The 16739-nt window shown below is 40.1% G+C and overlaps 1 protein-coding gene across 1 annotated transcript in view; it reads right to left on the bottom strand.

Moving 5' to 3' along the window:
• TBX20 (T-box transcription factor 20) overlaps window positions 1-16493 on the bottom strand; it is a 52088-nt gene extending 35595 nt beyond the window's left edge. The window contains exons 1-5 of the mRNA XM_054496668.2: window positions 15887-16493; window positions 12349-12601; window positions 11086-11250; window positions 7357-7465; window positions 3293-3451 (exon numbers count right to left, since the gene is read on the bottom strand). Of these exons, the coding sequence (XP_054352643.1) occupies window positions 3293-3451; window positions 7357-7465; window positions 11086-11250; window positions 12349-12601; window positions 15887-16013 (813 nt within the window). The 5' untranslated portion in view covers window positions 16014-16493. The remainder of the gene's footprint in view (window positions 1-3292; window positions 3452-7356; window positions 7466-11085; window positions 11251-12348; window positions 12602-15886) is intronic.
• Window positions 16494-16739: the final 246 nt, after the last annotated feature.

Below are 16739 nucleotides of genomic sequence, written 5' to 3'. Positions count from 1 at the left end.
AGAGGGAGGAAAGAGAAAATTTGGGGGAAAAGCAAATTTGGCATTGCTAAATCTGGGTGGAAGGCATGTGAGGTTCATTTTACTATTTGTTTAGTTTTTTGTATATCTGAAATTTGTTCTAAATAAAAAATTGAGTGGAAAAACAAGAATTAAATTAGAAAATGTCATTAAAGATGTGGTTCCAGTTGGATGCAGTGAGTACTAGCAGATATTCTGACCTCCTGTTTAGGACGATCATCATCATGTTACACTTGCTGATGTGTGGTGTGAGCAGCACATTTGTTTAAAAAAAAAAAAATGAGCATAAAGAGTTGATGCTCTCTAAAATCGATGTCTCAGAGTCTATCAGGGCCAAGAGCTGAGAGAGGGTGAAGTTCTGCTTCTTTGGGAACAGCAGGCACTCACAGCTTAGGGGTTAAGGGCACTCCCTCTTGAATCTTAACCACCTGAATTCAAATCTGCAATGGGAGGAGCAAGGTCACTTCAGATGACTTATTTAACTCATGCCTCAATTACCCCAACTCTATGATGCTGAATAAAAATACGATTGTTCCTATCTCACGATATCACTGAGAAGATCAAGTATGATTATGAATTCAAGTGGTGTCTTGCACATAGTAAGTACCCAAATGTTAGTTATTGTTATTTGTATTATGTAAATAAGACCCTCCTATGATATGAGAGGTCCCACCAACACTTACGCAGTCTTGCTCTCTCACCTATTAAACCAAATCTCAGGCATTATACTTTAAAGCTTACTAGAAACTTTAATTTTTGTTTGTCTCTATAATTTTCACCAAAAAAAAATAAAGAGGAAAACAATTTACCTCCTCCTGCTTCGGCCCTCTTTAAAAAGAATTATGATAAAAGCAATGAGGTTTCCACATGACAAGTGTCTATGTCATTCCCAAACATCAATAAGGTTTCTTAAGTGAGCATAAATTTAAATTTTTATAATATATTAGCATGGTGTACATTATAAAAGCTATGAAATCAATTAGTATAAATGAATGGAATGTTTTAGGAATCTTTTTGGAGCCTATGATATTTGCATTCCACGTGCCCTCAAATAAATTAAAAACAGGATTGCTGGTTTCAGTGTTCCACATTCACAGAGAAATAGCATTAGTGCTTTAGGCCTTTGTAGGCTTCCATCTAAACCCCAACTTTTAGCTTGGGCATTCTCCGAATGTTTCCATTCCTGTGTTATCATCTTGGAGATAATTCAAAGGTTACAATACTTGCCTTTACTATAAGATGATCAGCATGATAACAATTATGCATTAATTTCTCTATCTCATTAACTAATACACCACTAAAATTTTAAAATCCAAATGGTGACAAATTCTTTTTTTGACATTTCTGAGATAGCCCCATCATAACCACATGTCTTATTTACAGAGCATCTTACAGCTTCCAAAGGCTTAAACAAGCCTACACACACCACCACATCTGATCTTCACAGCAGTCCCCTAAAATGGTCTGGTCAGTTCTTGGCCCTAATATCTAGGTAAGGAAAACAGCAGCCACTGGTGAAATGAAATCTACTCAAAGTTGTATAGAAATCCTAGGAGAGTAAGCCTTATATACATCCACTCTGGCCATCTGCCCACATCCCTTTTTCAGGCTTCTACTGTTTCATTTGTGTGAGGCTGGCTGTGATGTCAGCTTCATCTTGCCTTTCCCGAGGGTCTCCACACCACCTTGCTTCCAGGTGACCATCCTCCTCTGGACTCTGAGCCATCTACCAGGCAGCATCTAATAGCTACTCACTCAGAACCCAAAACCTAACAACATCAAGACAAGAAGAGAGCAATAGTCTTGGCTACCTATGACAAATGAAACAAACGCAAGATACAAAGACACAGAGAGGTCATGAACAACTGAATGTGTCAAGTAAACTGAGCATGTGACTTCTTTTTATATTGAAGTATATGAAAAGGAATTCTATTTCTGGTCCTTTCTGATGGAGAGAAGTTACTCACCCTCTCTTAGCTTCAGCTTCCTTACCTATGGAGTGTAGTACTGCCACAGCCCCTTAAGCTCACACTGGGCACAAAAGAAGAAAATGTATGGGAAGTGTCTATCAGTACATGGCCCTATGGATGTAGGAATAAGCCCTATGGAATAAGCCCTATGGATGAATAAATGCATTAATTTTTTTTTTAATTTTATTATTTTTTTGAGGTGGGGTCTCGCTTTGTCACCCAGGCTGGAGTACAGTGGTGAGATCTCTGCTCACTACAACCCCCGCCTCCCAGGTTCAAGTGATTCTCCTGCCTCAGCCTCCCAAGTAGCTGGGACTACAGTCACCTGCCACCAGGCCCAGCTAATTTTTGTATTTTTAGTAGAGACAGGGTTTCACCATGTTGGCTAGGCTGGTCTTGAACTCCTGACCTCAGGTGATCCACCCGCCCTGGCCTCCCAAAGTGCTGGGATTACAGGAGTGAGCCACCGCACCTGGCCATGAATGCATTAATTTTAAATGTGATGTACAACAGAGAGTAAAAAATATAGGTTGAGTATCCCTTATTTGAAATGCTTGGGACCAAAAGTATTTTGGATCTCAGATTTTCTCAGATTTGGGAATTTTGCATTATACTTACAGGTTAAGCATCCTTAATCCACAAATCTAAAATCTGAAATGCTCCAGTGAGCATTTCCTTTGAGTGTCATGTCAATGCTCAAAAAGTTTCAGATTTTGGAGCATTCAGATTTTGGGTTTTTGGATTAGGGATATTCACCCTGCATATAACTCAATAATATAAATTAGATATCTTGATGTTACATACTATAGTTTACTATCTAAAAAGACATTTAAAATCATTTTACCAGAATTATCTCACCCTAAGTTATAGCTGAATAAACCTCACAAAATATCTAAAGTATCAGCAGTTTGGGCAGTTGGATAGAATAGGTGTGTTTAATTCAGCAGAGAAACTGAACTTTTAAATTTTATGAAGCAACAAGAACATGGTTATACATGTTACCAGGAAGAGGAAAAGGAGGCAAGTAACTTTCTGGAGAAGAAAATGTGAGAAGGCAGATTGGGGTAGGTGTGGGTGGGGAAGTGGGCAGTTAAAAACCTGACCCATAATATAGAGATTCTAGAAAATACAGTGTAATACACAGTCACTCAACACATTCTTAGAGGTCCTAGCACTGAAACTCAATAGCTCTCTGCAAAGTGAACATCCATTTTGAGTACTGGGATATCTCTTCTCTCCAGGAAAATGTAAGAACCTCCTAAATCCTTCTCTTATGCAGGAACTAAATTGAACTATACACTCACCAGTTGATTCTGGTAGGCAGTGACTGCCGTAAAAACTGTTTCTGGAAAGATGAAAGTTCTAAATTCTTCAGACTTCAGGTTAAGCAATGAGGCTGTGTGGTCTTTCTTCTTAATGATGTGCACCCTTGGCTGGTACTTATGCATTGAGTTCAAAATTATCTACAACAAAAAGATGGGAAGTACTGAATTGTACACACTTATACTGCTAAACAGGCCAAATTACAGTGAGGCAAGAAAGAACCAAATGGTCTACAATTTCAAAGTCAATTTTAAGATATGGATCTACCCTTTCCAGCCTTAAGGCAAATCATTTTCACAAGATACTGCAGAGTCATTGTTGTGAATCACATTTTACCAAAACAACTGCAAACCACAAAGGTTGTTTCAAGTGTCCTTTCTAAAATGGTAGGGGGAGAGGTCATCTGAAGGATAAGTTTTACCTATTTTTAAAAAATCAAGTCTTTTAAATACTTTTGGTTTGCTAGTCTAGTTAGACCAAAGGACACATGTCTAAATTTTCTAAAATAAGAAATCATATATTCTAAGAGGCCAGATTATTATTTATGGAGAAAAAAATAAAAGAGTTTAGAAAAGCAGTGTGGTGTTAGACAGACTTGGGTAAAAATTTTGAATCTGTCAGTTTCTAGTCCTTTAATCCTTAGCCAAGTGATCTCATCTCCCCAATTCCTAGTTTTCTCATATGCAAAAACAGTACTAACCTCATAGGACTGGCACAGAGGAACAGGAAGTGCTCAATAAATGTGAACTGTATTATTATTAGTAATAGGAGTATTTACGACAGCTTCCTTGATTTCTAACTTCTAGTTATTAAACCAAACTTGAATCATGATAGCCATCTTCCATTCTGCAGCTAGTAAAAGTTGCCAAGTACTCAGAAATCATAAACACACGCTTGTTAACAAGGCAGCCAATAGGTAGTATTTTTCATATATCTTTTAAATAAAATATAAAAGCTAGCCATTATGAATCAGGGCAATAAAATTCAATTTCAGATATAAAAGGTTTCCCATATCTTCCCTCCTGTCACCCAGACAGCTATCTAAGTCTGCAAAATTTGGGGGTATGTCTTTCCGGGGATGAGAGGGCTCGCATTGTATGCCCTCCTCTCCAAGGAGCTAGCAGACAGCGCGACTCTCAGGAGACATCTGACTATAAACAGCCTGGCAGGACCAATGGCACTCTCTGCTGGTTGCTGCTGCTAGTCATGCAACTGATGGCTCCCCGGCTTTCTTGGCTAACCCGGGCGTGGGGCATGAGTGTTTCTGCCTATTGACTTTAGCAGATTTGAATACTAGTCACCGTGGGATAACTGATATATAATCGTTCACTCTCTGTGCTGAGATGTAAGCCAACCTAAAGTTACGGGGTTTTAACTGCGATTGGATTTTGAACATGCTGCCTTTTTATGATCTCAAACTGGAACAGGAATAACTGAAACAAAGGAGATCTTTAAATGAACCAAAATAATGTTTTTGAATGATAATATGATCTCTTTGTATAATGCATTTATTCAAAGGATTTCAAGCGATTGATCCTCAGCCAAATACTTGAATAAACTTGAAGCAGCAAAACCAAACATTTTCCTCCTATCACTAATATAAGAAAAAAAAATTAACATTCATCGTATATTCTACTGAGAAGATAGGAAGAATTTTCAAATCACACCCACCCACCCATACATACACATACCAAAATGGAATAAGCCCTAAGCTTTAAATAAGCTTCTTCTTTCCCCACTTCTACCACCTGAAGGTTAATTTCCTTTGGGAAAGGTTACTGGACAGACTCAGGCCCCAGACTGAGCCTCTAAGACCCCAGGGCTCCCTGACTCTCTGCTCAAGCCCTCCTGTGACTTGAAGACTAAGGAACACTAACAGAAATGTGGACTCTGCTTCACTCAAGAAATAATTCTTGAGAATAAGAAAGTTTCCTTTTCTGAAACTAAAACTGCATCTATAAGAGAGGCTTCTTCAGAACCTACTCAAAGAAGTTAGCTTAACAACACAAGATCTAAAAATCTTTCCTTGTATTAATAGGTTTCAGAACACACTAATTCTGGTGACAAAGGGTTATATTAAATATAATTTTTTTTGGAGACAGGGTCTTGCTCTGTCACCCAGGCTGAATTGCAGTGGCACAACCACAACTCACTGCAGCCTCGACCTCCCAGGCTCAAGTGATCCTCCCACCTCAGCCACCCAAGTGGCTGGGACTACAAGTGCATGCCACCACATCCAGCTAATTTTTTGTTTTGTTTTGTTTTCATAGAGATGGGGTCTCTCTACGTTGCTCTGGCTGGTTTCAAACTCCTTGGATCAAGCAATCTTCCCAGCTCAGCCTCTCAAAGTGCTGGGATTGCAGGTGTGAGCCACCGTGCCTGGCCAGTATAAAAGGTTTAAAGCTAAAATGCATATAATCAACCATCTAAGACTAACCAGTTTTTTAAGATATAATCTTGGTATAATCAGGCTAGATCCTAGAGCTTCTGAAATCTAGTTTAGAGCTATTACTACCCAACGAAGCTGATGCTAAAAGAAAAGCATTTCAATTATGGACAACTGATCTCAAAATGACTCTCAAGTCTTTTTGGAAAGACTCAAATAATTCCTCTAAAAGCTTCACATATAGAAAATTCTAGAATCATAAAAGAATTTCATTTTTCCCTGCAAAAATTTCCATTAAAGTTCAAGAAATTTTAATATAAATGACATTAAGAATGATCATTGACCTACAAAAAAATCACTCCATACTTCATAAATTTTAACCTGAAAAAAAATTTGTCGTGGAAGCATGTTTAAAAAAAAGAAAATTATGCCAATAACCTTAAAGATAAAGATCACTATCTTTCTTTTTCAATACACAAAAAAACAGAAGCATATTAAGCTACTTCCAATATCCCAACAGCACCACCAGTAGAGTCATGAGTTAAGTGGCTACTCTGACTTGGTTGTAATAAACACAGTCTCCTGTGGGCAGAGGGATAGTGCTAGTGCCTAAAGTGATTTATTTGGTTCCAGGTTTAATCCAACCATATGAAACCAAACCTAGAACTTTCTTATTATCTACTTATGACCATCTTTGTTGGGAAAGGTCTTCAAACACTTCCTCTAAATTGCACAGATTTGATCCTTACACATTTTATATATGTATCCAAATATCACATGTACCCCATAAATATGTACAATTATTATGTATCAATTAAAAATTATTAAAAGAAGAAAAAAATTATGGAAGTCTATCTAAAGTTTTCTTAGCATAAAATCTAAGACAGAATTTTTATGTGTATCTTTATTTAAGAGCATGAAGTAACATCCCAGCAATGCCTTAAAAAGGCATTTTATCAAATATGTAAGGACCTGCATCATTGACTATTTGTTCTATAAAACTACTGATAAGAACACAGAGTTAATTTTTCTTTTTTCCACATTTTCATACACTTTATACTGACACAAAATCAAATTGTTTTGTTTTTAATTACAGGGCTTCTTTATGCTTTAATATTCATGAAACTCTCCAAAAAAAAAATGGTTAAATAATGAGTAAACAGCACTTTCCCAAACTGATTTGGACATCAAATCCTTTTGTTATTTCATCTCACATACATATGTTCTATAGACCACACTTTGGGAAACCCCCATCAGAGGTCCTAACCCTATTCTCTTTAGGTTTTATTATCTGATATGCTGCTGACAGAAATTGGATGCTTAACCCAACAACAGGCTGTAGTAGCCTCCAAAAATGTATATTCCCTTAGTTTAGTTGGCTCGGGTGGTATAGCAATTTCAGAAGCCTTAGGAATTCCGTGGGACAGAAGATCCCTGACCTTCTTGCATAGAAATGGCACGCAGCATTCCCATAAATGACCTATTAACAAAATCAGTCAAGGTCCCCTGAAGAACACATAAATGTTCCCATAAAATGACTCAGAGATAGAAGGTGGGAAGGGGAGAGGGAAGGCAGGAAGGGACTCAGAGAGACAGAGTTTTGTGCGACTTGTCCATTCTATCTCAGGGAACCTGCACAGTCCAAAGCATGGTACTTACATGGCCATGTTGATCCAGTTCATTGTTGGTGAGTTTCACCTTTTCAAAAGACACCATCTGTTTGAGTAGTTGCTCACCGGTAAAAGGAGAATCTGGATGCACATAGAGCCTAAGAAAGTTAGGAGAAAACTTTATTGAGACTTCTTTAAAAAGTCTGTCTCTGTGGGTTATAAAATGTTCTAATTCTAAGGGAACACATAAACCATATATAAGTGGGAAATTTTATTGCCCCATATTCCTCAAATTTATTACTATTGCAATGTCAAAACAACTCTAAAATGTCTAATTATTTCTTCATGTACCAATTATCTAAATGAGATAATACTTAACAAATTTTCTATTAAAAGCTGAGCAAGGCATTTTTTAAAAGGGTGTGTGTATATGTGTGTGTGTGTGTGTGTGTGTGTGTGTGTGTTTTCATCTATCTAGTCAACTACTGGTCTGCTTCGATCAAACGCAAAATCTTGTTGAAGGTGCTTTCAAAAGAAAAACTAGCTTACACTAATCACATGAGTTCCTATTATAAACATCTCTTAAATAACAGTGAAAACGTAAATAATTTAAAAGAAAATAATTTTAGAGAGTCCATTTATTTAAACTTAAAGGTTTAAAGTTTGTGTTCTTTGTAAATATAAGATGGAGTAATTTTAATATAGGGGCATGGAGAACTCCCAGTAGTCCAGAGATCAGCTGCGATTCTGTTCTTCCTGTTACATTAAACACTACTGCTTTCATCATTATCTGTTTATGTACTCACTAAATGAGAGTTAAAACAAGCTAGACACACTTCACATTATTCAATTTATTTATTTGTAAACAGTGTAAGCCAAAAAAAAGCTCTCACATCTTTTACGCACTCACAGTTAAATGCAGGTCACTTTTTCTACCTGTGACAATCGCCTTAAATACAGCTCTTTGTAAGTCCCCATCCTGGTATCTTCTTGACTTAAGTCTTTCTGAAGTCAGAGAGAGACTACAGAACTAATGAAGGGGAAGCAAAATCCTTGATGTAATAGGACAAATTCCTTTATCCATGTAACAGGTTATTTACACCTAAATTTTATATAAGATCCTTATAACTACAATTAAACATAAATATTTTTACTAGGGCAAAAGCAAGGGATAAGAAGTCATAAAATTTTCCTTGCATTATTCATGTAAAGAACAAGAAATCTGTTCCATGGTTTGTCACACAGAGGACTAAGAATAGAAAAATTCTGTACAAATGCTGAAACTCACAAAGCCCACCAGGAGCAATGCACAAAAAAGGTTGACAGCACCAAAGACTCTTACCAGACCTACACAGAAACCGTAAAGGCTTCAGGCATTTGTCTGCCTGTTAATTCCACTGTTTTTAGGAGGAGTTCTCTCAGTTGCCTTTCAATTATTCTTTCATAACACAACCACTTTTCAAGTACCATCCTTCCAAGACTGTAGCTTTATAGGTGCAGTTGTTTTACTGATCAGAACCACATTCCTCCCTCTAAAAAAGTCCAAAATTATTTAAAGTCCTAAAGTTGATGAAATGTTCCCTCTCTAAGGATCACATTCACATGTAATAGCTATTAATAAAATATTAATGTATTTAAATATTATGTACTTTAAAGAAAAGGAGATGTCCTATATGAAAAGGTAACATTATTTTAGATCATAAGTAATATCTTGCTTATTATTACAATCAAGTGATACTGTCAAGCATTATTTCTTCTGATTAGGAATGACTGACCAATGAACTTCAGCCTGAAATAAAATGCTTCAAAGTCCTAAAACCATGGAAAATTTTTGCCCTTAGTACAAAAATGATCACCTCCCAAGTTCTTCATTTTTCTCTTATGGAGACAGATAAGTAGCAAACTATTTATTTTAATAATAAAGAATAGTTGCTAAATTATCTATTTTTCATCCCATAATAAGCTAAACATTTTTATTTAATATCAATCTAAAAAAGCTGAACTGGGATTAATGAAAAAATATACAGGAAGCCCCTCCTTTCAAGTCCCCCAGAGACTTAAAATTCCAGCAATAGCTTAAACTTGCTTCAGTTAAGATAGTGTATTGGTACACACTTTTCTTCTCCAACCAGAACAGATTAGTAACATAAACAAGGCATGTCATATTTCCAAAGTCCTGCTGGCCTGCATCAGCTCCCCATACCTTCAGATAGGAAGAAAATGTATGTTTAATAAGAGTGATTAACTTCTTAAAGGAAAGACTGGAGGGCAAAAAAAAAAAAAAAAAAAAGACGGATTGCTTGTAGAAAATGGTTAGGAATCTACCAAAATACTCTCTCTGGTTTAAAACGGTATTGAAAAGTTTGGAAGGTAGCTAAAGAATAATAGTAAACTATTTAATAGTAAATAGAAGAGAACACTAATTTTATTAATTTTAATATCTATTATAAACTGGTGAATCTTGATCAACTAAAAAAAAAACTAATAGCAATTGTTTTTTAGATTTTCTTAGTCTTGACTGTTATTTAATATACTGATTTGAAAGGCCTGGGAAGACGCCCTTTCTAGTCTCTTCCGAGAATGGAAACTCTGAGAGATTGCTTTTAATCTCTTTTCTAGTGCACTTAGCATATGATAAACTCAATAATATAATAAACTACTAATTAAGCTGAATATTCTATCTGAACCACATGTGTAATTGTCTGTTGATTCTCTGCCTTGACTATGACTCCAGACTAGACACAAAGTACCAGCCGTAACTTAACAGTTCCCAAATCTGTACATTTAAATAAATTCTTAGCTCTGATATGAACTTTCAATCACAAAAAATTAGTCATTAAACAACAAAAATTAGTCATTAAACATAAACAACAAAAATTAGTCATTAAAGAAAAGCTATGAGGCTGGGTTTTAAAATCCCAAACATAAAGTCAGCTAATATGTTTTGTTTTGTATTAAAGCAGGCAGTTACATTCCTGTAACTTCATCTATTATTCTTCATATAAGCAAGTATATGTTTTCCTGTTAGAATGCTCATTTGGTTAAAATAATAACAGTAAAGGTTTGCATGTGCTTTTTTAAGGATGGTACTCCTGGAAAAACTGTATTATTAGCAATGAATTTCACAAGAGTAAATATGCATGATCCCTAATATGTTAACTGAGGAATGTTTCATGTAAAAGAACCGGTTATTGAATTACATTCATCCACTAAAATTATAAAGGGAGAAAATAAGACTTGGTTTTTTAAATTTTTTTACTTAAAAATCTCTGAACCTTTATTGGTCAAAAACAACTGAATTTTACCTAAATGTTGTTTATTATATGCAGTTATAACCATATGATTAACAAATGCTTACTGTAAGCAATGATTTTACAAAAATACACTCTTCCAAAAAGGATTTTAGGACAACCATTTCATCAGTAGGTTTATTCACTCTGGTTTTAAGCAGCAATTAGAGAGGATGTCTATATTTATATTTATACAAATGGGTCCACATTTCTAATGAATACCAAATTGAAATTTAAGAAAAACTTTGAAATGAATTACTGCCTAACGAAACATAAACTTAAAGACAGTGTTTTCTCTATGCACAAACTACCTTTCTCAGAGCCTAGCCCATATTTTGTGTAGTCAATCCTGGAGTGTCCAGGCTTGGAATGCTCGCTTGCCAGAGCCCGCTGCTTTAAAAACACACTTGCTTAAAATTCACACAAGCCAGAAACATTCTGACAGAAGCATTAACAGTTTTCTCAGTGAAAAATCCGGAGGCACAAACCTGGCTGGCAACGGCGGGTCGGCCTTGCCAGCCACCAGCCAGGAGGACCGGTGGTAGGCGTAGCGGTACCTCTTGTTGTCCACAGGGACGATGTCCATCAGGACTATGTACTTGGCCTCAGGATCTACCCCCGAAAAGGACACCCGGATGGTCGGAAACATCCTCCTGACAGAGAGAGAGAGAATGGGCCCTGTTTATGCTGCCTAATAAACTGGCCTGAATTAGGAAGAGAGGAAGGGAGGGAGGGAAGGAGGGAAAGGGTCTGACTCCCCTCTCTAACCGGTCCACAAACCCCTCTTTTGTTTTGTTTAAAGCCTCAGAGAAGTGAATACAGAGACAGGGTTTTCTTCCAAGCCCAGATAATTTTAAGTGTCACCTTTAAGCAAGTGTTAATTGCTAGGTGAAAAGGTGGGGGTGGGGGTGGGGGTAAGTGTTAACACCAAAAGGTCTGTGATTAGGGAAAACCCCATGCATTTTAACGATCAAGCACATTAAGTGTCCCAGGACCCGAAGTCCCTGGAGCTGACCCAGTCACACAACTCACCCGCATCCCAGCCAGAAAACTCTGCTCTTGCAAAATAAAAGCCAAAAGCAGAAGTTTCTGGGAAGGATTTCTCAGATACCCTGCAGGTATTTTCTGCAGTCCCAAGAGCTAGAGCCACCAAGTTTTGCCGGCCTCTGCCCCATCCCAACCTCCCTGCAGCCCTGCAGCTTCCTGCCTGGCCAAAGCCCGCCCGGCTCTGGCGCCAAGAGGCCCCGAGCAGTGCTCCTTCCTACAGGGAATTTTATCGTTTCAAATTTCATTCTTCCTCCCAGGTTTTAATTTTAGTTTTTAATGGGAGCTGGCAGCTTTTGCAAATTGAGGCTGATAAAAGGGAAGCTACTCACCTATCTAGAAGCACCCAGCAGCTCACCAGGCACCCAGGCACAAATTCCTCCTCGTTCCAGATCCCGACCCTCCACCCGCCAAACCTTCTCCAGCTCCAGGGAAAGCAGACCACACCCTTCGGGGTTAGTGTGTCTCCCTGGTCCCTGTGCCCTTCTCAACAAAGCCAGGGTGGGACTTCCCATGACCAAATCCTGAGAATGCAAATGACTAGACATCCTGTAGCTCCTAATGCAAGCTGATGGAAAGAAGCTGCCCTGGAGCCAAGCTGTCTCTCTGCTCCATGACCAGCCAGCTCTCATCTAGTTCCTGGAAGCACCCTCAACTACCCCGGGAGTGTCCTAACTCTCCACCCCCAACCCCCAAGTCCCAACTACCTGCCCGACTTGGTGATGATCATCTCGGTGCCCAGCTCATGGAATTTGTCCCAAAGCTCCTTGGTCTCCAGGCTGCAGGCGATTTTGGCCATTTCCTCACTGGGGATGATGGGGGTGGTGGGAATCAGCGGCTCAGTGCACAGAGAGGAGGAGGACGGGCTGCTGCCAGCGCCTCCACCAAACTCCCCATGAGCATCCAGGCTGGTCAGCTCACCCAGGGGCTGGGCACAGGACGACTTCTCCACAAATTGCTCTGGAGGTAAAGAGAATTGTGAATGACAGCTGACACTGTTCAACAAGGAAAGATCTAGAAAGAACAGCATAACCAAAATGGTCACTTGGATTTGACTCAGGAAAAGTTAAGCTCAGAAACTCCAAGCAGGGATGTAGGGATGACCCATCACTGTATAAAATCACCTAGGATCCCCACGGAGTAGCATGCCCAGTGTTTCCTGACCAAGCTAGTGAGTTCTAGAATGACTGCTTTTCACCACCAGTACTGCAGCCCACTTTGGGAAATAAAAATGTAAGAGTGGAAGAAGGGAAGGGTGATGATCATGAGGGATGAAAAGCAAATATTCATATTGTCACCCCTCCCAAATTCTAGACTCCCAAATTCTAGCTCATGGAACTGATGCCACTCCTGCCTCTTTGACAACCAGGAGAAATTTTTCTCCATGGAGACAAAGGGAGCGAAGAGATCAGCACCTTCCTCACTTGGAGAGGAACTTTCCTTCCCTCCTGGAGCCCTCTCTCCATAAGAGAAAAGGAAAGGAGGATAGGAGGGTAAAAGAAAAATGGGGAATGTGGTTTATAAAAAATCAGTCACTTCACCTCCGTGCCTGACTTTCAGTTTTCTAGGCTTTATGATGAGAGTTAGAACATTTTTATAATATTCCTCCCAGCCCGAGATCTTATGAAAGATGCTAGCATACAGCTTGCTAAATCACAGGAGCAGGTTCTGTGGGCCATTTTCAGAAGAGGCTTAGAACAATTACTTGAGGGGTGAGGTATAAAATTTTTCTTTCTCCCAAAAAGGTCCTAGAAGTGAGGACAACAACCTCAAACCCGGACCAGCAGTGTATTAAAGTGAGAAGAATGCTCTGCCATCCACCACCAGGTTGGAATACTGCTGCCTATGAACCAAACATTCTCCCCCACAGCTGATAAGGGCCTCGGACTACACCAGTCACTTTGATGGAATACAGGGAGACTTTTGTAATTGTCCCAATTATCTTCCATCCCTTAAAAAAGAAACTACTTGAATTTGCAATGTGAAGTTGATCTCTTAAGTGCCCTCAAGAAATCAAAGCCTGTTCTAAATGTACGTATGTACATGTATATGATGTGTGTGGGCATATGGGACACGCACAGATCATAAGGTGTTTTATTTCCTACACATCCGTGCATGAAGAAAACAGGAAACAGAGTGGTTTTACTTTTACTTCTCATGCAATGATAATCCAACCCATGAAAATGTTTTAACTTAAGAATAATCAAATTAACTGCCATCCTGATTTTTTCAGATTAAAGAAAGGAAACCATACCATAACAAAATCTTATTTTCTACTAATATTTTCAGAAACACATTCACATAATGTCTTCGGAGGGAATTAAGAAGTAGTCTTAACGATTTTTTTTTTCTGACAACTGAAAGAGGCAAACTCCCTAAGCCCCAGACTGACCAATGCATCAGGATAGGAAGTAGGAGAGGAAGAAAATGAAATAGAAATGCTTCAGCAGACTGAAGCTGTTCTTTTAAAGAGACTTTGCATGTTTAAATGGGCAATCCTGGGACACACTGGAATCCCCCTCCCCACTCTATAGTTTGCTTCAACAAAAGTCCCACATTCTCTCTTAATAGAACTTTTAGGTGTTTCTCTTGCTACAGTCCTTGGCTTGCAGTCATCTCTGTTGAACTGGCCAGTGTAAGGGACAAGAACGCCTGCTAGTTCTTTCAGAGCCCATCTCAAAAGCCAGGAGAGGGACATGCATTTTATACTAGTGCCTATATGTGTGTGTGGGCATGGGTGTAGGGTTGGAGTTGTGAGCTAGGCATGGCTTTAAAGTTCAAGATTTAGAAATTTTGATATAAGGTGGCTTTTCTCAGAAAAATAAAGAGAGAAGGAAGCAATGTTAAAATGACAGTGCAGCTGGGGCTGGCATGTTTCCCAATTTGCTGTCTACACTTCTGTCGGGAATCCTCTTTTCCTGCTATGTAACAAACTGAGATGTTTACAAAGAATTCAGGGGCCCCTAAACAGCAATGCATAATGTTGAGAAGTCGCACAATATAACTTTGAAATTGTTAGTTATATTTTTCTAAACAATTGGATTTTGTTTGATTGATTGTCTCCATTCTTTGGCAGGTTTAGATTTAGATGGGAGGTGGGTGGGAAGAACCAGGGGAAGGGAGTGAAAACTTAGAGGACAGATTTTTTTTTTTTTTTTGACTTTCTGTTTTCTTTTTCCTTGGTTTCAAGGTAGCTACAGGAATTTTACTTCTCTCATCTTTAAGCCCAAGCACCTTATTTTTGATCTCTAACATTTCCTTTTTTTCATGTTATCATTATTTTGGATGTGATATGTTAAAGTGTTGGGAAGGACAGAGAGAAGAAAGGAAAAATTGGGGAGGGTTAAAAAAGAAAAATTAACTTAAGTTTGCTATCTGATTTTCACATTGTAGTGATACCAGATGATCAGGCTGTGTAACAATTATTTCCTGGGGATCCATGAGGCAATGATGAGAACACTTCTCTTTCTCTCAGTTGTAAAGAGATTCTTAAATATTTACCTTGGGCTGGTTCTTCTCCATGTAATTCACTAGTAATTAAGAAGAACACAATCCCTATTCTCCCTTTACTCCTAGCCTAGTGTCTTCTATAAATGGTAAAGGTTGTTAAACAAACAATATAACTAAAAGTAGAGGAATTTGAGAAATGGTTACTGGTTAGTGTTTTTGCCAACCTCAACTGAAAATGACGACAGTTATAAAATGATGTCTTGGTGATAAGTCTAGAGCTTCAGTGAATAAAAGGGTTCGTGTAGGGAGAACTGGCTTATTCTGCTTTACAGTGGTTTCAAAGAGCTTGCTCTGTTTTGTCTATTCAAGTCAGAGGAAAACCAAAATTAAACTGGTTTCTTATGAAGTCCTTTAGCGTCTCCTTGGTTTCAAACGCACAAGCAGGTGTTACATGCACAGTAAATCCTGTTGAGCCTTAAAAGGGGTTTTATTATTATTTTTCCATGAATGTTTTTACCCCAACAAACATACACACACACCATATGTCCGATCTGATATATGGATTCTAGACAACTGAGGAGACCGACGGGCCCAGATATAAGATGCACATTCACAGCATTCAACAGATTGAAGCCTCCAAAGAAAACCTGAACCCAAAAGAAAAAGATCTCCCACCCGCGATGTATGGCTCATAGCTTGAGCATCAGACGTTGCTGCGAGCCGCCTGCAGCCAGGGGCACAGACTGATGCGCAGCACCCCCAGTCCTCGGCGGACAGCCGGGTAGCCCAACTTACCCAGGGGTTTGATTGTGTTCTCCGTCGCCTCCTTCTCCTTAGAGCCGCCGCTCGACATGAGCGCGGCAATGGAGAAGGCGTTGGCCCGGGAGGAGAGTTGGGGCTTGGGCGACGCCGTGAACTCCATGGTCCCCAGCACGCGGTCCTGGCCAGGGACGGGGTCGTCCGAACTGCCGTCCAGATTCCCCAAGGGAGACAAAGACCCGAAACACAGCTCAAAGTTTCCGAGAGCAGTCACAGCGGGGCCAGGGACTCCAGAAGTGTCAGCTCCAACCACTCCAGAGCTGCACACTGGCCTCTATCCCCCACCGCAAAGCCCCAGAGCCGCAGAGACTTCGAAGGCAGCCGGAGAGGAGAGGGCCCACCGGGCACTACAGCTGGTGCGCAAGCCCCGGGGCGCTCGGCAGGACGACAGTCTGCACAGCCCGAAGGCGGAAACGAGCATCAACTGCACAAAGTCCTGGGGTCCTGGAGCATCCCCTCCGCGTTCTTCCTCCCTCTGGGGCTGGGGACAGCCGGGATGTCCCAGGCTGAGGTGGCCACCAGCCGAGCGCGGCTGCTAGGACGCTGGCGTGGGGAGCCCGGCGCGGAACTACGGACACTGAGCCCTGGCGCTCGCTGCCCTGCTCCTTAATTTGCTGGCGGCGACGATCCCGGAGGCCCGCAGCCAGTCAGCGCCGTCTCACGTCACCGCTTCCTGATTCCGCCGCCGGGGGCGGGGCCGCGGACCGGGCGCGGCGGGCGCGGAGGGCGCGCCCAGGGTGCGGCGCCCGCGTGGCCTGTCACCCCGGCTGTACGGTACCCCAGCACAGGTTCAGGGAAAAGGGTGCCACCACTAGGCTGACGCAGCGGC

Source organism: Pongo pygmaeus, chromosome 6, assembly GCF_028885625.2.
Source record: "Pongo pygmaeus isolate AG05252 chromosome 6, NHGRI_mPonPyg2-v2.0_pri, whole genome shotgun sequence".
Taxonomy (NCBI): domain Eukaryota; kingdom Metazoa; phylum Chordata; class Mammalia; order Primates; family Hominidae; genus Pongo; species Pongo pygmaeus.
Note: the sequence above shows the minus strand (reverse complement) of the source record. Positions and strands in the feature narration are given on the sequence as shown.